At 46.5% G+C, this 23973-nt stretch overlaps 3 protein-coding genes across 4 annotated transcripts in view; 2 read left to right on the top strand and 1 right to left on the bottom strand.

Annotated features, from left to right (window-relative positions):
- Nucleotides 1–8645, bottom strand: part of hydin (HYDIN axonemal central pair apparatus protein) — a 42282-nt gene extending 33637 nt beyond the window's left edge. Inside the window, 16 exon segments of the mRNA XM_067235121.1 lie at nt 29–164; nt 789–889; nt 998–1047; nt 1050–1235; nt 1498–1565; nt 1849–2072; nt 2353–2471; nt 2828–2927; nt 3017–3200; nt 3484–3685; nt 5732–5856; nt 5993–6192; nt 6301–6435; nt 7782–7901; nt 8303–8428; nt 8568–8645. Coding sequence (XP_067091222.1) covers nt 29–164; nt 789–889; nt 998–1047; nt 1050–1235; nt 1498–1565; nt 1849–2072; nt 2353–2471; nt 2828–2927; nt 3017–3200; nt 3484–3685; nt 5732–5856; nt 5993–6192; nt 6301–6435; nt 7782–7901; nt 8303–8428; nt 8568–8645 — 2154 coding nt within the window.
- Nucleotides 8646–10694: 2049 nt separating this feature from the next.
- pnp6 (purine nucleoside phosphorylase 6) lies at nt 10695–15396 on the top strand. Its single transcript, XM_067234576.1, has 6 exons — nt 10695–10800; nt 12637–12806; nt 12981–13084; nt 13683–13858; nt 14034–14224; nt 14361–15396. The coding sequence occupies exons 1-6, from the start codon at nt 10772–10774 to the stop codon at nt 14555–14557; spliced, it is 867 nt and encodes a 288-aa protein (XP_067090677.1). The 5' UTR covers nt 10695–10771; the 3' UTR covers nt 14558–15396.
- Nucleotides 15397–16542: 1146 nt separating this feature from the next.
- On the top strand, nt 16543–22348 carry calb2a (calbindin 2a). Of its 2 annotated transcripts, none has more exons than XM_067235082.1 (11): nt 16543–16636; nt 18091–18167; nt 18292–18381; nt 18635–18715; nt 19499–19555; nt 19869–19946; nt 20327–20382; nt 20499–20538; nt 20773–20826; nt 21692–21763; nt 22152–22348. In XM_067235082.1, the coding sequence occupies exons 1-11, from the start codon at nt 16543–16545 to the stop codon at nt 22266–22268; spliced, it is 816 nt and encodes a 271-aa protein (XP_067091183.1). In that variant the 3' UTR covers nt 22269–22348. The 2 variants fall into 2 exon arrangements, with proteins under 2 accessions (XP_067091183.1, XP_067091184.1); XM_067235083.1 differs by having other exon boundaries at nt 21692–21780; nt 22169–22348.
- The last annotated feature ends 1625 nt before the right edge of the window (nt 22349–23973 follow it).

Genomic DNA, 23973 nt, shown 5'->3' with positions numbered 1-23973 from the left:
AGCCAGACTGTTTGTCAGGGAGTCACACCTGGAAGAGGAGGCCATAGCAGGCTGGGAGGTCACTGCTGTTGATAAGCTTCAACATCTGCTCGTATGGGTAACCAAGGAAACAGCCGTGGTACTCTAGCAATGAGGTTTCCACGACAACCTCAGGCACGACGCACCTATGAAGCCAGAAAACATCAACAACATGCAGTTGGTCATTTTTGTGCTTGTGTGTGTGAACTGAGGATGTTTGTGTGTGTGTGTGTGTGTCTGGAGGCAGTGTTTCCGCTACGGTATCAGAAATAGGGCTGTACAAAAAGGCCGTCTATCAGCAGTGATTGTTAGAGTAGAATAGTGGGTTTATTGTTATCATTCGCTACAGAACGCTTAGCCTATATGTCAAGATCAAATGAAGCAGACAGTGTACACGAGCTATAAAGTGGCCTACCATAATCGATAGGCTAGGCTACTGACCATTTACAATAAGTTGTTACGTCACTTATTATCTGGCAGCATTTATGCCATTTAGAACACACTTTAGGAGTGGAAGAGGTGTCTTTAAGTAGCCTAACCTTATTGCTTTAGGGGAAATAGGACAAAATATGTGCAATATTACATTAGCTATTAGACAGTAGACTATTACATTAAACTGCTCCAAAATATAGTGAACTTCATTTCGGCTGGGGGGGGGTTGTTGTTCGGACAGACCTGCCCCCGCTGCTAAAATAAAATCAATCCTAAAGGAAACACTGTGGAGGTGTGACCTGGTTGTTTGTGTGTGTGTGTGTGTGAGGTGTCTGGACCTGGCTGTGATGGGCAGGGCCAGCACCTCCTCCCCCACTCCCTCCACATCCACCACCATTGCCAGACGGTAGCTCCGCACCCTGTTAGAACACAGTGTCACCTACACACACACACACACACACAGTGTCAGAATAAAACCATTACGTCAGAGATTCCTTGGTATGTGTACTCCAGTGGTGAGTCCCACAGCCTCTGGTGTGTACTGTACCTGAATGGACATCTGGCCCTGGGGCCTCACCGTGCCCGAGCGGGGGGCTGAGGCTGAACTCGGCCGGCCTGCTGCCCCTCGGCGCTGCTGCACGGCCAGTCCGCCCGGGACAGGTCGGCCACCTGGGAGACGCTGGTCACGCTGGGGGCTCCGTCGCCATCCCCGGGGACACGCAGGGCAAACGCCATGGGAACCAGGGAGGTGTTACTGAGGCTGCAGGTCAGGGTGTGAGGGAAGCCTGGAGGGCAGGCAGAGAGACAGATAGACAGACAGAGGAAATGAGAGAGAGAGGGTGATAGAGAATGAGAGACACAGAGAGACACAGAGAGAAAGAGTGAGAGAGAGCGAGAAGAGAGAGCGTGAGTGAAAAAGAGAGTGAGAGAGAGTGAGAGGGAGGGGGAGAGAGAGAGAGAAGACAAGCAGAACATAGGCAGGAGAGGCCGTGGTGTTGTTGCAGGTTGTCCAGTCAGGACAGCAGCATGTTGGGATGTCAGACTCACCAAAAGACACGTCTCCAAATGTGAGCTCTGGGATGCTGAAGTGGAAGGTGGGGCCCATCACACGCCCCCTGGAAGAAACATCACGATGAAGGTGAGGTGATACAGCTGATGTGGAGGAGGAAGTGGAGGAGGAAGTGGAAGAGGAAGTTGAGGATGAAGGGTTAAGGTTGAAGTTGAAGTTGAAGATGATAAGGAAGTGGAGGAGGAAGTGGAGGAGGAAGGGAGGTATGGGAGATCTACATGAAGGTGGGGAGTTATGAAACACAGCAGAAGTTGACAGTGAAGTTTAAGGATGAAGTTAAGGAGGATGAAGTGGAGGATGAGGGTTAAGGAGGCGTGTGTGTGAGATACCTGAAGGTGAGGGTCAGAGGCTGAGGGTTTCCAATCACAGTCAAGAGGATTTCCTCTGAGAAGTTTCCCAGGGTGCTGCAGGAGAAGCAGACCTCCAGGGCGTGGCACTTCCCAGGGGGAACCACGCCCTCTGCTGGACAGAAGGAGAAACAGCGGCCGAAGGCTGAACTTGGACTCTCCACACTGTAGGGGGCGGTGATGAGCCCCTGGTTGGACAGCAGCACCTGAAAAAACACACAAAGGAATATTTACATGACAACTCAACTGTATCGTGTCTGAGGTCATTCAGTTGCATAAGTGGGGTATGATCGCTGCCCAGGTCAGGTTTGAAGGCATGTGTAGGATCAGATAATAATTCAAATGCATTTAGCAGACGCTTTCATCTTAAGCGGCTTTCATTTGAACCTGCGACCCTCTTGATCTGCTGTCGAGTGCTCTAACCACCGAGCCGTACCCTCCCACCCTCTCATCACACTTCAGACAGGACCTTCCAGACTGCTGTACCTCATAGCTGTGCTTGGAGCCCACAAAGATGTTGCCCATGTCGAGGAGATCAAAGTTGGACTGGAGTTTGGGGCCGACCCCCTCCCCCTTGATCCTTAAAGGCAGGCGAGACTCGCGACCTACAGACAAGGAGGGAGGGAGGGAGGGAGGGAGGGAGGGAGGGAGGGAGGGAGGGAGGGAAGGGAAGAGAAGGAGGGAGGGAGGGAGGGAGGGAGGGAGGGAGGGAGGGAGGGAGGGAGGGAGGGAGGAGGAGGGAGGGAGGGAGGGAGGGAGGAGGGAGGAGTGAGGGAGGGAGGGAGGGAGGGAGGGAGGGAGGGAGGGAGGGAGGGAGGGAGGGAGGGAGGGAGGGAGGGAGGAGAGAGAGGGAGGGAGGAGAAGGAGAGAGAGGGAGGGGAGCAACATGTTGCAGTGAAACGGGGTCAAAACTGCTCGTAAAAACCTCCTGTCCACATCAACGCTGCACGTAAACAAACACCTGTGATGTCGCAGTAGAGCGTGAGCTGGTAAGCGGTGGCCTCCCGTGGTTTAAAGATGATGCTGATGTCTGCGGAGGAGTTGGGCCAGATGTCCCCCTCCTAAACAAACACAAAACACTTGGTCAGTTCCCTGACCAGTCTCCTGACCGGTGCTTCTCCACAACCCCACCGCTGGGCCAGGAACCCACCAGGGGCTCCACGGTGATGTGGCTGTGTAAGAGGGCCGGGTGGTCCTGGCGCAGCTGCCGGCGTCGCTCCTGGAAGGTTCTGGAGAGCAGAGAGAGGCGGTCTCGCACGGTGGGGTCGGCGTCACACTCAGACAGGAAGTTCTCCATTTCATCCTCCTGCTCCTGGTACAACTCCTTGCACTCGCTACGGAGAGACAGGGAGAGGGAGAGAGAGAGAGGAAGAGAGAACAGAAGAGAGAGGGAGAGATGAAGAAAGAGGAGAGAGGAAGAGAGGGAGGAAAGGGAGAGATAAAGAAAGAAGGAGCGAGAAAGAGAGGGAGAGATAAAGACAGAGGAGAGGGAAGGAATGAGCAAGTGGGAAGCACTCAACATTCCCGCAATGCTCTTGAAACTGCTACGGTGGGGATGGGTGGAGAAGGGGCCGTGGCGAACGCACGGTCAAGGACGTCCCCTGAGATGGACCTTACCTGAGCTTGAGCTCCTCCTCCTCCCCCTCGCTGGCGAAGGCGCTCCAGCGGTAGTGCAGCAGCGCGTCGCTCCTGTTGAGGAGGGCCACGGCGCGCTGGCTGGACAGGGACACGAACGTCCTCTCCACCATGACGGAGCTCCGCTCCAGCCTCACGTTCACGTCTGCTGCCGCGCCGTACAGCCGCAGGCACACGTCCTCCCCTGGACACAGACGCACGCACACACACACACAAACACATACATACACATACACACACGCACATACATACACGCACGCCCATACAGGCACATATACTCACACGCACACACATACATGCACACACACACACAGTCAAAGTTTGGATGAAAACCTGACCTTGGTTATTTCATTACTGTCTTACAACACTGTCCGTGTCTTCAGCGTTGACATCAGGGGTATTGCCATGTCTTACTTACATGATCATTTGTTCCTCCATGAGTTTAAGAGCACTTTGTCATCACTTTTTAAAACACTTTTTAAATTGTTGTTAGAGTTCATGTGGATACTGTATGTTTGGTTCATGTTTTGGATCTGAGTCTCACTAAGGTTGAGGTAAGAGAAGATAAGAAAGAAAGAAACCAGTGGTTCTGTCATGTAGCCTTGATTCCAACAGGAGGCACTCCTCTACAAAGACCCCAACAGGACCAGACTAGTCACTCCCATCCGACCAGAAACAAATAAGACTGGGTAAGGTGCCTGTGTTTTGCCAGACTGCTAGTGAAAATGTAAATATCCCCAAACAAGTTTGGTTAGATTCAAATCAGATCCTTGCAGCTGACCCACTGCTCAACGTGACAAATGGCAACATGTCAATTTGAACTCCACAACAAACCTAGAGTGTATCCCTCCCCCCCTCCCTCCCTCCCTCCCTCCCTCCCCGCCTCCCTCCCTCCACTCCCTGTCCAAGCTGCTATTCTGACCCCTCTGTTATGCCCCAACTTTAGTGGCCCTATGGGGCGAACAAACATTCCGCCACTGACCCAAAACAACTACTAAGAACACCTTTAAAAGTACCAAATCCATGGGATTTATTAATACATCATTTCACAACTATTAGACAAACATAGCAGAGTAACAAACTCCCAGGCTAAGAGGCAGCAAGAACAGCAGTCCCCAAGCTAGGAAACTGGAGTCTTTATCTGCTGCTTGATCACCTGGCCAGGTGCATCTCATCTGGCAATCATGGGGAACACAACCTGGGAAGAACTACAGAAAAGGGAAGGGAAGTGACAAACAAAGAACACAAGACATGTGGCCGTAACACCTCTGACACCAGTTCCACCTCTAAAACTGCAGCAGCGACACTGTGTCTCTCTGTGTGGCTCCGTGGAAGCTGCAGCACTGTCTATGTAGGTCTATGGCACCTTGACAAGCTTTATGACAACCATGGTACTTTAGCAGCGTACACGGCTGTTTAGTGAACCCCGAGGAGAACCCCGTCTAAAACATATATGAGACAGACAGGGAAAGGTGTTAAATTAAAAATGGTTTGCCCCTGATGGGCCCAAAGTGGTCTTTTTAGAGCAGAGTCCATTATAAAAGCTTAATGTTACTGCTGCCCCTCACAAGACCTGAGTGTTATACAGGGAGACAGCTACGCAGCTTGGCAAACACATACACACATATACACACACAGCTGTATAAAAAAGAAAAAATACCGTCTGCACTCATAATACAGTGTCGTGGATGTTGGTGCCACACACTTCTTGATCTTCATACCACATCGGCGTGTATTTCCTAAGAACAGCTGTCACCCCCTATTCCCCTCCTTTTCCTCCAGTCTGTGGGTTTGTAAGTGTGTGTGTGTGCTCATACACATGTGCGAGTACATGTGTACAACCATACAACAAACACTTCGGCCTTGCAGTAAAAACTGAATTGCCCCGAAATTTACAATCATCAACATATACAATACACTATAACTAGCATGTTAAAAACACATTCAATTTTGTCGACATGGAGAGAATTACACAATTAAAAGTTTGTATTTGACACGGTTAAAAACAATATTATTGTCGATCACTACTACCAGCTTAGTTATGAAGTCCGACAAGGAGTTTAGCCAGTGCAGGTATCGCACTTGTGGTGTCGCGTTTAGTTCCCCTGGCTAGAGAGTACTGCAGCGAGTTCCTCAGCTGTCTGCTGTGCTGTTCTCCCCGGGTCAGAGGCAGCCAGGAACAGTGTGTGTGTGTGTGTGTGTGTGTGTGTGTGTGTGCTATTGGTTTAACCTGTGTGGTAGTGGAGATGCAGGTCTTGGCAGTGGTCTCCAGAAGTCTTGGGGAGGAAGTCCACTGACACCTGTATGCTGGCTCCTACTGCCACTGTTCCCAAAGGGGGCGCCACTGAGAAAGGGCTTGACACAATACAGGACACAAGGTCAGAGAGGTGACCCCTAGCAACCCTGAAGTATGTGCATGTGTGTGTGTGTCACCTGTGTGTGTGTATGTATGTGTGTGTCTCACTTTTGTGTGTTTGTGTGTGTGTCTCACCTGTGTGTGAGTAGCTGGAACCTGGCTTCTGTGTTGCCTATGTTCCTGACCAGTAAGGTTCGTTGAGCCACGGCCTTCACAGGAGAGACGGGAAAGTGCAGCTGATCAGGGAAATCCAGGACAGCCCTCGCTCCGATCGCCCGAATCGGAACCTCAAACTTCTCCCTCTCTGTCACACAGACAACCCTGTGAAGGTAGTCCTAGCAACACACACACACACAGAGAAAGTGAAGGGGAGATCTGATCTGATCACAATTCTAAACACCCAGATAGCGAGGAAGCCAAGCTCCTAACCCCCAGCCCAGTACCTTGTTCTCCTGAGGGGAGAAGAGCACAGTGAAAATGGAGGCCATCCCTGGAGCTACTTTGCTGCCCACATCCACTGGACTGACCACACGGAAGTACAGGGAATCCTCCTCCATGACCTTCACCAGCCGAGGAATCTAAACACACACACAGACAAGTGAGACACACACACGTGAGCAGGGCTTGACATGAGGACTCACCCTCCCGCCAAATGCAAGTAGAATTCGGCTGTGGCGGTTAAAGCAGTCATTCTTACTAGCCACTTTGGCGGGTGGAATTCTATATATCTCTCTATATATTTTTTATTGTAGTCTTCTCAAAACACATCTAAAACAGGGTTCTCAAGCCTCACGCATTGACCGTGAGACACACGCATTTCTCACACTTGTATTTCTCACGCTGAGAAGGCAACGGCAACCAAGTTGTCCTGCTAACGTTGTATACATTAATGGACAAGGCGCAGGCACACGGAGTGAAGTAGCCTTCCGCCAGCACGTATCGTTTTCCCCTGTGTTAAACAGTCTCGGCCACCGTGCGTTCATTACTAGGCAACATAGATGCGCGAACACACTGAACAGTCTCGGCCACCATACGTTGGTTACTAGGCAAGCAACATAGACGCGCGAACACGTGACAGAGAAGGTAAGTTGGAAGAAAGCTTGTCTAACATTTTTTATATTTACTCCAGAGAGGCTAGAACAGTTGGTATTATAGCCCATTTTTGGGTAAATTATTATTGATGCAGTCAAAAACTCTACAACTGCTTTGCAACCAGAAACTTTGGCTCAGTTTGGCTGGCTTAGGCATACGTTATCTGAAACTAAGGGAAATGTTAGAGGGTATGGGAAGGACTGAAGATGTATTTCTTCATTTTATTTCCAATTACACTCAATTAATAGTCAATAATAATTAATAGTCAATAATAATAATTAATAATCAGTCAATAGTCAATAATAATAATTAATAGTCAATAATAATAATAAGTCGCTCTGGATAAGAGTGTCTGCTAAATGACTAAATGTAATAGTCTTTCTAGTTACATTAAGACTACATTTATTTCTGTAATGTCTGTTTCATATGTTTCACATCCTGTCAAAACATAGGCCTACAATAAATCTCATTCCAAGCTTTTGATAAAACTTGAGGACCCTGTCTAAAATAATAAACTCATTGCAAGGAAAGGATGTGGCGGCACATAACAGGTGTAGGAAAACCCGGAGGGCAGACACCAACACAAAAGAGAAAAACTGGTGATGAAACCCAAAATGAAGAGGAGACAAAGAAAAAGAAAAGACAATTGTGGCTAATGAAATTGCTGAGTGGCTAGTAACTTTGGAAAACCACTAGCCACAGTGGCTGGTGAGCAAAAATGTTAATGTCAAGCGCTGCACAGAGCGCTGAGACACACACACACACTCTCTGGATATGTTTGGAGACATCCCAGGTTCTCAGCAGCAGAGGGCAGGCTGAACAGCAGAGCTACCTTGTCGTTGTTGCGGAGGGTGAGGGGGATCTGGTAGGTTTCTGAGGGAGAGTAGTTCTGGAAGATGATCTCTGAGGGAAACGGCTGGAACAGAGCCTGGTCCACGTCGACCGAGGAAAACTGACAGGGATAGTCAATCACACAGGGATAGTCACAGGGTCTAATCCAGACTTGTCATGTTGAAACATGACGACATAGTAACTTAAAACTATAAAACTACAAAACCTATAATACTATCAACTTCTTAATAGTTTGTATATTGCATGTACTTTGTATATTGCATGGGGAAAAAAACAGTGCAGCAGAAATAGTATCCATTCTGCCGTGTACAGATGAACTGAAAAACTGTTGCTCCACCACTGAAGATACATCTGAGATAGCTTCAGTGTTTGGCTCATAGTGAATATTGAAATGTCAATCTTTGAAAGTCAAGATATTTTAAAAGGCATGCTTAATGTTCTTAGACTTGAACCTGGCCTGCTAGGTTGGGTATTTTAGAGGGTGGTCTTGCTAGCTTTTACCTTCTGATGTGTGGTCTCGCTCATGTCCAGCAGCTCCAGGATGCGTGGCGGGTGCATGACATGAATGCTGGCCAGCTTCTCCTCTGTGGACAGGGACATCTCACGGGCAAACTCAGACGGAAGAACCTAGAATCGGACAGCGAAACATCACTGCAGGGCCGGATCCAGGGGGGTGCAAGGGTGGGCTACGCCCCCCCCAGATTTTTCTGACTTCAGCCAAAAATGTTACATGCAGCTGAGAGCTTGTGAACTGGCATCTTCTTACCTTCCTGGGCCTGTCTTCCCACCCCACTAGTTTAGGGTTCCGTGGGGCAACTACTTTGGTCTTGAGCCCCTCTGGCATTTTCAGGGGCGACCTTGGCAGGGCACCATCACCAGCGTGATATGGCTGGACTTTGGAAGTAGGCATTGTAGACAGTTGGCTCCTCCTTGTTTCACCTAATCTAGAAACGCATTAAATCCGGATGGATATCAGCAGAACCGTTCAACGTCCAGTGATTTATGTTCAACCTGAAATTGTATTAACTATGAATGTAATCTAACTAGGTATAGAAAACATAAGTGCTAGCTCTAACTAACCTTAGTCTAGGTGACTGAGCTTGCTAAAATAGCGACAAATAAACGCGAATTTATTTCAAAACATTTACACTCAGAAATACCTCTTTCTAACTGTATTAATGAACTATGTAAACTATTAACTAACACACTTACAGATAGTCATTCCTAGGTTTAGCCAAGAACATTGACTAGTAGCTGATAGCTAACTAGCGAAAGTGCTTTAATTTGAGTTGACTGTTTCTCTCTCGTGCACCTTGTTTGCGATTTGTAGCTTGGTCGTTGCCTTGGGAACGACTCTCCAATAAACGGCGTCTTCATTGGTTCCGGGCACCCGGCGCCTCCCTGCAGACACAACCTCTCTGCGCCCATTTCTTTTCTTTTTACAGGCGATCAATTCACCGTAGGCCTGTTTATTCATTTAGCAGGTCTACGCTTTTATCCAAAGCGACTTACAAGAAAGAGCTTTACAAAAAGTGCATAGGTCAATGATCATAGACAACGAGAGACAAAAACAATGCAGGTAGCCATGAAACATAGCCAACATTACCAACATTGTGAAAAGCAAATAAGTGCCAATGGGTAGAACCAGAAGAGCATGTCGTTAAACAAATTACAATTAAACAACATGCTCCTCGAAAGTGCAAGAGTGTACCTGGAGGAAAGCAAGCAACAATAATATAATTCTCAGCTACAGGTAGGCCTACTAGTGAAATCAGTTAGGTCTACAACTAACCAACAAGTGCAACAAGTCCCTCAATAAGTGTCATTGTGTTCCTGGAGGAAATAAACTAACATCTGATCCAACAACGGACCAAGTGCGTCTTTAGCCTTTTCTTGAAGGTGGAGAGACAGTCAGTAGCCTATCTCTGATGGATGTGGGGAGATGATTCCATTCCACCATTGGGGGGCCAGACAGAAGAGCTTGGGTAGGGAGCGGGCGCTCTTGAGACGCGGGGGACCACCAGACGGTTGTCAGAAGAAGACCATAGGTGGTGGGTGGGGGTATGAGTCTGGACGAGAGATTTGATGTAGTCAGGTGCAATCCCGTTCACCGCTCGGAAGGTCAGTAGCCTAGCTACCACTGTATCTTTACATCGCACTGGAAGGAGTAGTAGCTAACTGTCCACTCTCTCCTTATCGGGATTTTTGTCGGCTTGCCTCACTCGAACCAACATCAGTCCAGGCACATGATTTAGGCAATTTATATGTCTGTTGTGTTAGTATACCTATTGGAAGCTGCTGGAGCTTATAGGCTAAGCTACTATTTTGTGGTTTGTGTCTTCCGACCATATGTCTTTTGGTACTTGGTAGTGTAGGCTATCAGTTTTCTTTCTCACCGTTTTCTCCCGACTCCCAATCACACAAATTAAAGATGACTGATTGAGGTCTGATTGCAGGTCTGGGCGAGACTAGGATTCCTGAAGAACATAGTTGGAAAGTAGCCAGGGTCTAGCCTAGGCTACTGCCTACTTGTATTCTGCTGATGTGGACGTTGGTCTTAAGCTTTCAAGTTATATAGCCTATACGATGAATAAAATAAAAAAGCCCAGTAACGTTTTTTAATTATCTTATGAAGATAATCAAATTCGTATAGATGATCATAACTCGTTTCCAGGCTTGATGAGTTATGCTACTTTGTTCCCAGGGCGCTGTCAGTGTCATTCCTCCGGGATCAGTGAGCGGGTCAGTGAGCAAGCCAGTCTGTTAGAAAATGGGATGTGACAGCTAGACTAGCTTTTTCAAAGGGACCGCAACTCTACAGACTCCGCCTACATCGTCGGACACCCACCGACCACGTCAGACGCAATAGCCTATAGATGGACCTCGTCCGTGTGATTACGGTTTAAGCTATAACCAACCCATCTCTGTCAGCGAGCTGTGTCGAACTGCGGAATTAAAACCGCTTCAGCTATGGATGCTTCAGCCTTCGGCAAGTGCAGGTAAGATACCGGGGTATAGGCTAGGCTTCTGGAAAGTAAACAATCGTGTTAATTTAATGTTGTCTTCGCTATATTGTATAGGCAGTGCTTAAATATTAAGTAGCCGTCTGAAAGACGGTCTCTATGACAGTATGATGCCTGATTGAGCTAAAATATCTAGATTATCAGATCGCTATGGCAACAACCAATGTGGATCAAACAAGCCAGTGTCCTCCATAGAATCTATGATCATATGTCCGTTCTAGGCAAAATAGGTAGGTCATCAATGAACATCATATCCTACGTTTTATCATCTTCCGTAGGCTATGTATAAAACATACACGTCAAATACACGATTATTTTGAAGGACAATAAAGAATGTTTTCTGTTCACTAATCACCAACTACCACATGTTCTGTGTTAATTTCTATAAATAATATTCTGTAAAGACGTGGTCTCTGTTACTGAGTTAAACGTTTGGAAAGATTCACTGAATTGTCTACACAGATAGCTTGCGCAAGCTATTTTCTAAACACTGACTCTATCGGCTCGAGCTTGCTTCTGCCGATAAATAGCCATTGTGCTCGTGCACCAGTAACCGTGCGTGCGCAGCCTGCTGATGAAAAAGTGCTGATCCCGGCACCACGGACAGCTCCACCAGACCCACATCAGCCAATCAGCTTGCGATTCTTTCTCTCACACCTACTCGCTTTTACAAACCTCCCCAGAAATCATTACAGTTTGGTTGCTCATCTTCTATAAAACAAGATTTAAACAAAATGACTTTCTGTTCAAAGTACGAAATATGTTTCACTGACATCAAAGTACAATAGATTTATAATCAACATTGATCATAAGTTTTCAGAAGTTTTATGGTGACTTATAAGATAAGGCATTCGGCATTACAGCTGTAAACTAAACGGTGTAGCCGTTAATGACAGACATGATCACTGAAATACATCAACTGCTCAGTTAGTCTTTCTTTAGTTAGTCTCTCTCTCTTTCTCTCTCTATCTCTCTCTCTCTTCTAAATCGTATCCTCTTTCACTTTCTCTCTGACACACAGAGGAGTGAACGGGATCAGAGAGTGCCATTACCAGCTGTGCTGGTTGCTAAGATATGTTACTAAGACTACCTCTTCACAAGGAAAAGCATTGTTGGCATGTTTTTGTTGCTTAGGTGATTTTAGTAGAACTGTAAAACTGCAGAGTTTACTGTAAATACTTGGGTAAGACCATGGGCGGAAATCCCGGGGGGGGGGGGGGGGGGACGACACGACCCCCCCAATCCTGGGAAAAATATGATTTGTCCCCCCCAATAAATCACTGTAAACATAACTATGTAATTTCAACAGTTTCAGTTACTAACTATAAATGATGATTAATTATGGTTCCTCAATATACATTTAACATATTACAATGTAGGCTGTGTTACAGCAGTCATTTTGGTGTCCCCCTCAGAAATTGCTCTTGAGAAAGTGTCATATAATTGTCCCCCCCAAAGTTGATAGCAGATTTTTGCCACTGGTTCAGTGGTTATTTTTAATGGTACACGGGCTGTGGAGAAACCGGAGAGAGCAATCGACAGATGTCGTGACACAGTGAGCATCTTGATTGGTCTGATTGGGTTAGGGTGGCGGTATGAGATAGACAATTATAAGAAGACACAATAGTTCTACAACTCCTTTCGTTTTTACTACCTAACTTGTTTTTTATTTATGAACCTGTTAAATAAATTTTATTTGAGTAGGCTATCTAGAAAAGCGCCATACACATTTAAGTTGCATTATTATTATGATACTAAAGTCACAGGACCGTTCAGCACAAGGACTGATGGGATTCTTTGTTTTCGTTACAGTTACAGTTATGAGGACTACCGCGAGACGGCAGACTGGCTGCTGGCCAACACACAGCTACGCCCCAAGGTAGCCATCATCTGTGGCTCAGGCCTGGGGGGCCTGGCAGACCTGTTGGAGAACAGGAACGTATTTCCTTATACGGACATCCCTCGCTTCCCCCACAGCACAGGTTAGCGTCTTGTGTCATCATTAGATGCACTGCGTTAACAACCAGCCCCTTGAGCCCATGTTGTCATGTGTGCCCTGTTGTTTTGGTGTGTTTTAACTGTTTGTTGAGTGCGAACCCTGTATTAACGCTGTGTTGAGTGTGAACGCTGCATTAACGCTGTGTGTTGTGCGGCAGTGGAGGGCCACGCGGGCAAGCTGGTGTTTGGGGAGTTGGAGGGGCGCCAGTGTGTTTGCATGCAGGGCCGCTTCCACTTCTATGAGGGCTACAACATCGCCACGGTGAGCACTCTGGGGGCACGGCACAGCTGGGCTCACCCCAAACATGTCCCTTACCATGCTGTCTGGCCTCCTGAAACCTGGTTAACCTTTGATCGTGAATGTTTCTTTCCTGTAATGAATCAGCCATGGCTTGGGAATCTCAAGAAATACTTGGGACCTGGGTAAACATTACAGATAATGAAGAGCTGATTTAACTGTTTTCGAGTTATGTATTTATTTATTTTTCACAGAATTGTAAATTGAAAGTATAGCTTGAGGGGCTAGCTCACTGGGTAGAATGTTTACAATTTCTGCATGTCTTCCCCTCTCTCTCAAATACATTTCCTTTGTCTCTAACTGCCACTGTCCAAGAAGGCAAAACATGTATCTTAAAAAAGGGTAGCATGAATCAAAACATATTTTCTAAAGTGCACAACAGATTTCTTCTTTTTATAAATGTTTATAAGCCAAACACCCTCCCTAAAACCCACCAGACTGTTGAGAGGCACTGAGAGTCAGTTGGTCCAACTCCTCAGATGACATTCTCACATTTAGTTTTTCCATGTTCTCACATTCTTATGTTGTCAAGTTCTCATGTTCTCATGTTCTTTGTCTCCAGGTGACATATCCAGTGCGTGTGTTCTTCCTGCTGGGGGTGGAGACTCTGATAGTGACCAACGCTGCTGGAGGTCTGAACGCCAGCTTCAACGTGGGCGACATCATGCTGATCAGAGACCACATCAACATGCCAGGCTTCGCTGGCCAGAACCCTCTCTGTGGTCACAACGATGAGAGGTGAGCCGACCACATCTTCAAACACTGGGTTCATGGAAGATGTTTGTATGCTGTGCCGAGGGAGTACATGTAAACTGCTCTGTGTATGTGTGTGTATGTGTGGCGGTGCGTGTGTGTGTGTCTGCCTGGTGTGTGTGTGTCTGTGCATGGTGTGCATGCGTGCGTGTGCTTCTAGGTTTGGCGTTCGTTTCCCCTGCATGTCTGATGCGTACGACCGTGAGCTGGGCACCGTGGCCCGGAGGACAGCGGAGGAACAGGGTTGTGGCTCCTTCCTCCAGCAGGGCGTCTACTGCATGCTGGCAGGGCCCACCTTCGAGACCATCGCTGAGTGTCGCGCTCTGCAGGTCCTGGGGGCCGATGCTGTGGGTTAGTATGGGACCACCGGAGCATGAGCACAGGCACATACTGACAGAAGCACAGCACAGCACTAAACCCCCCCCCCCCCCCCCCTCTGTTTCCACTTTTTCTTCCCTTTACCCCCCCCCCCCCACCCCCCTCCCAGGTATGAGCACGGTACCCGAGGTGGTTGTGGCGCGTCACTGCGGCATGCGCGTGCTGGGCTTCTCCCTCATCACCAATAAGGTGGTGACGGACTACGACAGCCAGCAGAAGGCCAACCACCAGGAGGTGCTGCAGACTACCGAGATGAGGGCCAAGGACCTGCAGAGGCTGGTCAGACACATGGTGGGCCAGTTATAGACCTTGCTCACTGGACTGGACCGGAATATTTAATGGTCTGAACTAGATTAACAAGCTGGACTGGACCATGTCTGGCCATGGCCCTTCATACAGGCCGTATTGATCGCGTGTTTTAGCAGGGTTCAGATAAATGGGGCATTGTGTAATGGATTAGTAGTTTTTGTGATAACAGGGTAGAGTCAGGATGAGGTACTACTCAGATCAGGGTGCTGGAAGGAGAGGAGAGTGGCTAGTGAAAGACAGCTTTGTGGGCATGCCTAGAGTAGCACACTGCATGGATTGGGCTAACATTAACATAACGAGGCTAGTTAGTACAATACATGCGGAATATGCCTTGGTGAGAGAAAAACTCCTTACCACAGAGAAGCTGAATGTACCTCAGGGAGCAGGGATAGCATGTTTTACACAGGGACATTCCGGTCTTACATGCCTTAGTTCTGATTAAGAATTATGGTTTATTATAAACAATGGTGGCATTGATTTCATATTTTTATAACTATATTTTATTAATAGCATGTATGATGTCAATCTTATGAACCAACAGTAAATATAAGATTAATATCTGATTTATGAGAGTTTATCTAAAATATTTAAACGTCCTTGGGTTATTTTAATATATATGTGTGTGATGTATGTTGAAGGGATGTCATGTGTTCACCTGTCACAAAGTTCACACAATGTCTTCAGGAAGTGACTGTAGCTGAATGGAACAGATGGGAGAGTTATTATTATTGTCTGGGCTTTAACTTAAGGTGCTGTACAAACACATCATTCTCAGTCAAGGCTGTGGTTTCCTGTGTGTTATGTATACGTAATTCTGAAATAAAACCATAAATAACATGTACAATATCTGCTGTACTGTTGTGAGTGACACACACAAACACACACACACAGCATTGGACCACCATATGTCTCAGTTTACCTACACATATGACACACATAGGGAAGACACAACACTGCCAATGCACAGATGCTTTGAAATGAGCTGAATAAGTAACAACATAGCAGTGGCTCTCCCCTATCTTCTGTATCATTCATGAGCTAAGCGGCCACACGAAGGTGGGGCTGAGATGAAATATTAACAGTGAGGCAGAAATAGATGAGAATCTCCTCCGGGCTTGTCTCCAGGACACAGGAAACTACGGAGAGAAGATGGATGGGAGGAGTGACGAAGGAGAGGAAAAAGGCAACGTGGAGAGAGAAAAAAATGATGAAGTGTGGGAGAGGAGAGAGAGAGGGAGGAGAATGGGAGGAGAGGAGAATGGGAGGAGAGGAGAGGGGGAGGACAGGAGAGGAGAGGAGAAAGGGGAGTGCAGTGGAGTAGAGGAGAAAAAGAGAGGAGAGACCGGTTGAGGTGACAGCTCTTGTTTGTAATGATCTATGTGTCCCTATCGTGCCAGGTGAGTGGAGGTCAGATTATTGATCCTGCTGTAAAGAGAGATGCAAAGGAGAGTGACTGAGACAGCTCTGTTCTGCTAAGGGAACGTGTCCACATCCCCAGGACCTGCCAGCCTGCCTGCCATCTTGCAGCACCCTGACAAACACACATTCATGATTCATTCAAACATCTATTTACACCCACTAGGAAATCCGTAAGACCTATGGGTAATATTTGAGACTTTCCCTCTTCCAAACATGCGCAAACATAAACATACACACAATAAAGACACATACACACCCACACAAAAGAAGACTGCGAGTTAGAAAGAGTACATTTGTCTGAAGCTGATGGGACCAACGGGACGCCAAGGGATGTTTGGATCTCTAAACAGAGGTCTTGTCCCCGATTACAGCATTCTGCCTTTCCGCACTGCTGTAGTGTTGCGAAGAAATTTGTGTCACTGCGCCACCCTCGCGTGACAGGTGGTACTGCAGCCCACGCTGTGGTTTAAAAGCGACTTCCAGCGCGGGCGGGCTACAGTGTGGCCGGACTATAGCAAAGTTGGCACAGGATTTCTAGCGCTCAGGAGAACACATCTGACACCATGGCCAACAAGCCACAGCAAGTACCCTATCTGCATCTGGCTGAACTCACTGCCTCGCAGTTTCTGGAGATCTGGAAACATTTCGACACAGACGGTCAGTTACTGTTTTTATTTTTACTTAATTTAAAGTTGCTCATTAAATATTTAATGTTGTGTGTTTTTGTATCAAATACATTAATAAATGGTGAGGGGAAAACAGGTGGGTATCGATTCTGTTCATCAGACGCTTTTAATTTATATTTTGTTTCACACAAAGCTTGAGAATGGAGTGATGGAAATGTGTGCATTCTGCAGAGATGCTACAGACGGACACCTAATTTACATTAATTATAAACCTGTAACTTGTTATTACAATTTAATATTCAATGAGATTGAATGCTAGATACTGAATCTGCGTGTATTTTTTCAGATCAAACTGGGTCTCTCATCTTTTCTATTACTTTTCTGCGTGCTTTTAAACAGTGGTGTCTCGTGAGCTTCACGGATCAAACGGGTTAGGATGTTAGTTTTTTCCCCCATCTCAATGCTAAATGAACATTTTTGACAAACGACCCCACACTGACGGTTTTTTAGTGTAGAGTTGGAAACGGTACCCCGCCTCTGACTAGACAGAATCCAGTTCAGAGTCCAGTTGACCTTGGCTTTCACCTGAACTGAAGGCAACTGCAGCTGCTGTGCTGGGGATGGGTGGCCAGCCATCCCCAGCAGGGGGGAAGGAGGGAGGGGGGAGGGAGGGAGGGAGGGGGGTTAGCACTCCCTCAGGACTGGCCTAAAGTCAGTTTCCTCATTTACATATTGTATCTAATTTGCTAATCAAATATCATGCATCTCAACATTTGGCTACCAAGGATTTTGTTTCAACAGTCAGTGCAACACTAAAGTCTTATGGTGGGATGTGATTTGTTCGCAAGGCGGTTGTTAAATATTTCCAACAAAGACTATGCATATCTGTGTTTGTGTGTGCGCTTCTGCGTGTATGTAAATGTCAGTTGGAACCCAAGGCAAGTTCTGGGAACCCCTTATTTTTGGTCTTCATGCTGAATGGTATCGTCACTTCACTGATCACAAAATGCACACAATCCCCTCAACATTTGCCCTCAAGAAGTTTAATGAAGCATATTGGACAGAGCAGTACACACATACACAGACATTGGTTTGTCTCCAGTCTAGATCTTTCTTGTCACTTTCTACTCTTATAGTATTCTGGCATGGTCTTTAATCCAATCAGCTGGCCTGTCATGTATTTTGTCCAGTGTTGTGTGAATTGAGTCCAGATCTGGTCTGTAGACAGTTCCTGTCTTGAGTGTAACATATAGGTGAAGTATCTGGTTTCTATTTGGTCCAAACTTACATTATTTATATTTAGTCATATTCTGTCGCTGCTTCTCGTGTGATCTGCAGTCATACCTGGTCTGTTGCTGGCCCTGTTCTGGTTCGGTCGGATCTATACTTATACCTGGTCTGTATTGAGTCCTGTTCTATAGCTTGTTTAGATCTGTCATCCTGTTCTGGAGTATTCTGGACGAGTGGTCTGTTCTCTCCTTCCAGGTAACGGTTATATTGAGGGGAAGGAACTGGAGAACTTCTTCAGGGAGCTGGAGGTTGCACGCAGAGGATCTGGAGTGGTGAGTCCACAACAGAGTGGAGATCTACTGTCACCAACTACATACAACTCTGCAGGGCCCGGCCAATTCCAGCCCAATATTTATTGAAGAGATGAACGTGTGTGTATGTGTGTGGCAATTACAGGACCCAACAAATGTTACCTTCAGAGAGAAGATGAAAGAGTTCATGCAGAAGTTTGACAAGAACAAAGATGGCAGGATTGAGATGTCAGAGGTGAGTCTGTAGCTTTGCATCTCCAAGGACGTAGGCCAGCTGCTCTCAGGTCATAACTGAGATCTGATGTCTGCCAGGTGTCGTATTAGTTTCGAATCTCCTCCCTTGTCCTTCTCCCTCTCCCCCCCCCCCCCCCCCCCTCTTCATCCCCTCCTTCTCCTCTCTGGCTCGTCTCCGCTGTCTCTCTCTACTGTTTCCCTCCTCTCCCTCTTCCTCCTGCATCACCTCACCCCTCTGAAAACCCCCTCCACAGCTGGCCCAAATCCTTCCCACAGAGGAGAATTTCCTGCTTTGCTTCAGAGAGTACGTTGGCTCCAGCACTGAGTTCATGGCGGTGAGTACAGGAAGTGAAGGTGAGTTCAGGAAGTGGAGGAGAGTAGAGGAGTTGAGTTCAAGAAGTGGACATGAGTACAGGACGTGGAGGGGAGTACAGGAAGTGACAGTGTTGAATTCAGGAAGATGACAGAACCAAAACAAAAAATAGAAATGATTAGAGATGTTGATGTTAGAGACAGGATATGTATCACTCAGTCCTTATCCAAGGATTAGTTCTAAGGAGTGGTAGTCAAAATACAGGACTAAATGATGAGAACCAGAAGGGATGTTATTGTAGGAATAGGAGATGGATGGTTAAAGAAAGGGTAGGTAGGTCGGATTGATGAAAGCCATGATTTGCTTGATTTATCTCATTAACTAACTTCACAAACCTCATTAGCAAACTCTACAAGCTAACTACAGTACCTAAAACGTTACGCAGCTAACTAGCAAAGTGGTGATTTGGGGGAATAAGAGTGAAGGTGGTGAAGGGAGGCTTTTAGATTGGTGGAAGGAGAAAGAGAAGTACAACCTATTTTCAGCTTCATAGATAATACATGGAGACGATGAGGGGGGAGCAGGAGGGGGAGAGGGGTATCCATCTTTGATAAGAGCTGTTCTGCAGATAGAGACACAAAGTCAAACAGACAGAGGTCTGTAAAGGCAGGAAAGTTGGAAGAAACAGGAGAGATGCCATGTAGAGAACTAGCTTTCACCTGCCAGGTGACACTATTGCCAGGAAATTGGTCTTGCTATGAAAGCTATTAATGTTGATACTGCTATTATGTGGTTTGGTTTGCAGGCATGGCGACGGTATGACACAGATCGAAGCGGTTACATTGAGGCAAACGAACTGAAGGTAAGGTTGTTTGAGTTTAGGACTTAATTACTCGACCAGAATTGTACCTATATATAGAGTTTTCAAGCTGGTTTGAAACTAGTATAGTAAACAGTAGAATGAAAATAATCCATTATCCCACTCTGTATCCAATAAAATATTGAATCATATTGGATCATAAGGTTTTGTTTGGTCCTGGAGTGACCCTAACTTTTTTCTGGCTGGGTTGTGAAGTACATTAAGAGGATCTTCAGATCGGCACAGAAATACAACTTTCTAATGGGTTCTATGGGTACTGATTAGGTATAACGTGATAATCTTCTTTTGTGTTCAGGGCTTCCTGTCAGACTTGCTGAAGAAGGCCAATAGACACTATGATGACCAGAAGCTGCATGAGTACACGCAGACCATAGTGAGTAAAGATGTCAACTCCCAATCCCTCCTCACCTCCCAGCCCCTCCTCACCTCACAATCCCTCCTCACCTCCCAGCCCCTCCTCACCTCACAATCCCTCCTCACCTCACAACCCATCAGCCCCTGTAGATTGTGTGTTCCAAGGACCACATGTTCAGACTTGTGCAGGCCAGACGCGTGTTATGTGTCCCTCCAGGTAGACACGCCATCTGTGACAGAGACCAACTCGCTCTGAGAGCCACACGAGGCACAACTCCAAAACTAATACAACCCCCCTAATGTTCCTCCTCTCCCTGTTTTCTCTACATCTCCATCTCATTGTCGTTCTCCCTCTCTCTATATATCTCCATCTGTCTCTCCTGCTCTTTCTTTCTCTAGCTCAGGATGTTTGATCTGAATGGAGATGGGAAGCTGGGTCTATCAGAGATGGCCAGGTAACAGATAACATGTCTCGATAGGTATTCACGTTCAACACTACTAGACGTTCCTCTATTGTCTGACTGCTGTGTTCTTATACATCTGCTCCCATCTCTCTGCTGCTCTCATCAAGACTCCTTCCTGTGCAAGAAAACTTTTTACTCAAGTTCCAGGTAATAGCTGTTTTTTTGTTAGAATGTTGGCCAGACAAGCTATACACTCACATGAGTGTGAGCTTTAAGCTGAAAGTTAAGCTGGCCCACCAGGCTAGATTTGTGCATGATTTGTGTGGTATTTCTTTGAGGAACAATCAGGCACTCATCCGGGTCAAAAAGCTCTCATCCTCAAATCTTTTGATGTCATGTTGCTCGTCCATCAAGATATCCAATTTGGTACTTGTCTTCCAGGGTATGAAGATGAACACAGAGCAGTTCAATGCTATCTTCAAGTTCTACGACAAGGTACACCTCAAATCCGCAATTCCTTTGTTTGTAAGGTGTGTGTGAGTGTGTGAGGAGATGAACGAGTCGGAGAGGGGAGGAGAGAAAAGCAGAGGAGGGAAGAAGATTATGAGGAGAGAAGAAAAGGAGTAAAAAGATAAATAAGAGAGGCTTGCGTGTGTTTAGCTGGGCCGGAGGCTCGCTGACGACTAGAACAGACTCTCAATTATAAATGAGAGTCAGTCCATGAACACATGATGTGTGTCAAACTCTAACATTACGCTAGCTAACATCATTATCCGAGCGCTGGTGTGCAGCTCCGCCCTGCAGGTCCGTCGCTGGCAGCTGCTGCTGTAGCATTGTGGGTAAAACAGAGAGGCGGGAGGGAGAAGGAGGACAGGTCAACCGAACTCTAACAAGGCTCCCAGTGCCCCAACCAAAATGTGCAGAGCTTGGAAAAATACTAAATGTTTGACTGCACGCAACCAAGGCATGCTGTTCTCCACTCTCCAGTCCCACCAACTCCCGCTGTGCAGATTGGCATCTACAGTTACTCTTCTTCTTAAGTCCACTACTCTTCTCTACTGTATATCCATCGTTTTTTTCCAGCCTTCAATATATTCTCTTCATCTCTCGCCTCCATCCCTCTTATAGGCTCCTTCATCCTTTCAAGTTCCATTCCATCCTTACAAACTACACTTCATCCTTTTAATTTCTTCGCTGTTTCCTTGTCACTCCATCTCTCTCCTCTATCCCTCCATCCCTCTGACTATGTGTCTGCCTGTCACTCCATCCCTCTGACTGTGTGTCTGCCTGTCACTCCATCCCTCTGACTGTGTGTCTGCCTGTCACTCTATCCCTCTGACTGTGTGTCTGCCTGTCTCAGGATGGGAACGGGTACATTGATGAGCAGGAGCTGGATGCCCTTCTGCGTGATCTGCATACCAAGAACAAAAAGGTGAGAAGCTCTCAGGGGTCAGAGGTGAATGCTGCTCTCACAATGGTATGACCGGACCACCCCTGTATGACGAAAGGAATGGTACGGTCTGTAAATCAAAAAGTGTGCTTCAGTATAGTAAGGGTGCTGGTCAGTATAGCTATGTGACAGTGAGATTGATAATGGCTTTGTGAGTTTGAGAACGATGTTGTGATAGTGAGATTGATAATAGTATTGTGATAGTGAGACTGATATTGTCGAGACTGAGGAAGTCGCTTTGGATAAAAGCGTCTGCTAAATGCATAAATGTAAATGTAAATATTGGTGCTGTGACAGTGAGATTGATAATGGCTTTGTGAGTTTGAGAACAATGTTGTGCTGGTAATGATACTGCCGTGGTGTCCTGCAGGACCTGGACAGCAGCAGCCTGGCTGGCTATAAGCAGAGCATCATGGCTCTGTCAGACGGAGGGAAGCTGTACCGTGCCGAGCTGGAGATCGTCCTCTGCAGAGAGCCCATGCTGTGAACCTGCCATCCTCCTCGCTGCCTGACCCCTGACCTCCCCCACCTACCGCTGCCTGGCAAATGCAACCAGGTGCATGTGCCGGTCACTCCCCTAACGACCTCTGATTGATTGAACCCTGATGCCCAAGGCCACGCCCCCCCCCCCACCCCCCTGCCACCCAAGCTCTCTGCTACCCCTTCAGCTCTTTGTGTGAAACGACAAGATCACAAACCATTGAGATCATCTGATTTGTTTACTCGTTACTGATTTATGTATGTATTTCTTTGACTCCTTTGTCCCCTCTCTCCCCGTCCCTATATCCTGTCCTCCTGAGTATTTATTCCTCTGTAGTGTCATCTTGTTTCCTTACTGGCGTGGAGGTGTTTTTGTCTGAAACTTCTTGAAAACATGAATTAAAGTCTGAGGATTAAGACTCTCTGATTTCAGCATCTTCATCCATCTTTCTGTTATTGTTCTCTGGTTCTTAGGCTCGTACAGCCTTAGCAACAACCGGTGACTCCATCAAAGTACTGCACCTCAGAGGGTAGTGTACCCTCAATGAATCACAAGGCACTCTCTTTTTTTCTCTTTCACTCTCCCTCGCTTGCACTCTCTCTCTCTTTCTTTCTCTCTCTCTCTCTTTCTGTCACTCTCCCTCTCTCTCCCTCTCCTTCTCTCTCTGAGGTAGGACTCTGAGTAGGAGTTAAAAAGTTATTTCTAGTAAAACTGCCTCTGATTGAGCTGAGATGCTTTTAAAAGTAGTTGAATAATGTAGCGGCCAACCACCAGCATCTGTCCCTGTGCTGCTACTATACTTATCAATAAATCATCAACATTTCAACCTGAAATGAAGGGAAAAGACTGGCTTCAACCAAGACACAATAAATACTCCAAAATTATGATTAGCCTTGTGTTCCTGACATTCCAGCATGGCCATTCTCAGAGCTGTGTGAGCACTCCTAAATACACATTTTATCCCTGTGATGTCAGGTGTAAGCTATGATGGAGAATGATAGAAGTTTGGCTTAAGAAGAAAAGATTCATGTGTAATTCATGTATGAAAGAAGTCTGTTTTATTCATGAGATCTTTAAATAGCGTTCCTCCCACCACCCAGATAACACATTACACCTAGGAACACTCATTCACACTATTATCCATCATCCACCCCTGGACCACCAGCCTCAATGCAGCCACTGTAAGACATCGTACTGGGTCAAATGGCAAAAGTTTACTTGACTTTTAGACTGTTAAGTGCTTCAAATAAATCAAAAAGGAACCCAGAAGAAATCCTAGGACAATTCCCCTCAATAATTTGGTTCAGTGATGTTTCTGAAGAAGGGGTGGGTGAGAGGATGAGAGCAGGAGAGAGGGAAGGAGAGGAAATGAGACATTGTGCAGTGTGAACTCACGTGATGCCAGATTTGGTACATTGTCCTACCATCTCTCTACATCAGGCCTGACTACCTTTGTGCAAATGTCCTATATTTGAATATTTGCTATGACTCCATACCACTACATCTGAATGTGGACTGTTACAGTTTGTCATTGAGGGGTGGTTGTGGAAAGTAGCCTAGTGTACTCATGTGAATGATCAGTGACTAGCTCTGTTTTGGTAGGCACACCCATTTGAGTTACCTTTTTTTAAAGGACAATGGAATACCCTATAAAACTTTTAAAAAGCAGGATTGAAGTGCTCCGGGATCTATTAGTATGCTTACCATGAAA

This window comes from Osmerus mordax, chromosome 4, assembly GCF_038355195.1.
Source record: "Osmerus mordax isolate fOsmMor3 chromosome 4, fOsmMor3.pri, whole genome shotgun sequence".
Classification (NCBI taxonomy): domain Eukaryota; kingdom Metazoa; phylum Chordata; class Actinopteri; order Osmeriformes; family Osmeridae; genus Osmerus; species Osmerus mordax.
The sequence above is the reverse complement of the archived record's forward strand: the minus strand, read 5'-3'. Positions and strand labels throughout refer to the sequence as shown.

What these genes read in the sequence shown, in the direction of transcription:
- calb2a (XM_067235082.1), top strand. Translation starts at nt 16,543, where the DNA reads ATGGCCAACAAGCCACAGCAAGTACCCTATCTGCATCTGGCTGAACTC. An exon ending in ATGAGTACACGCAGACCATA is followed by an intron (nt 19,947 to 20,326) that starts GTGAGTAAAGAT and finishes TTCTTTCTCTAG; the next exon opens with CTCAGGATGTTTGATCTGAA. An exon ending in TGCATACCAAGAACAAAAAG is followed by an intron (nt 21,764 to 22,151) that starts GTGAGAAGCTCT and finishes GGTGTCCTGCAG; the next exon opens with GACCTGGACAGCAGCAGCCT.
- pnp6 (XM_067234576.1), top strand. Translation starts at nt 10,772, where the DNA reads ATGGATGCTTCAGCCTTCGGCAAGTGCAG. An exon ending in AGGGCTACAACATCGCCACG is followed by an intron (nt 13,085 to 13,682) that starts GTGAGCACTCTG and finishes CTTTGTCTCCAG; the next exon opens with GTGACATATCCAGTGCGTGT. An exon ending in CCTGGGGGCCGATGCTGTGG is followed by an intron (nt 14,225 to 14,360) that starts GTTAGTATGGGA and finishes CCCCCCTCCCAG; the next exon opens with GTATGAGCACGGTACCCGAG.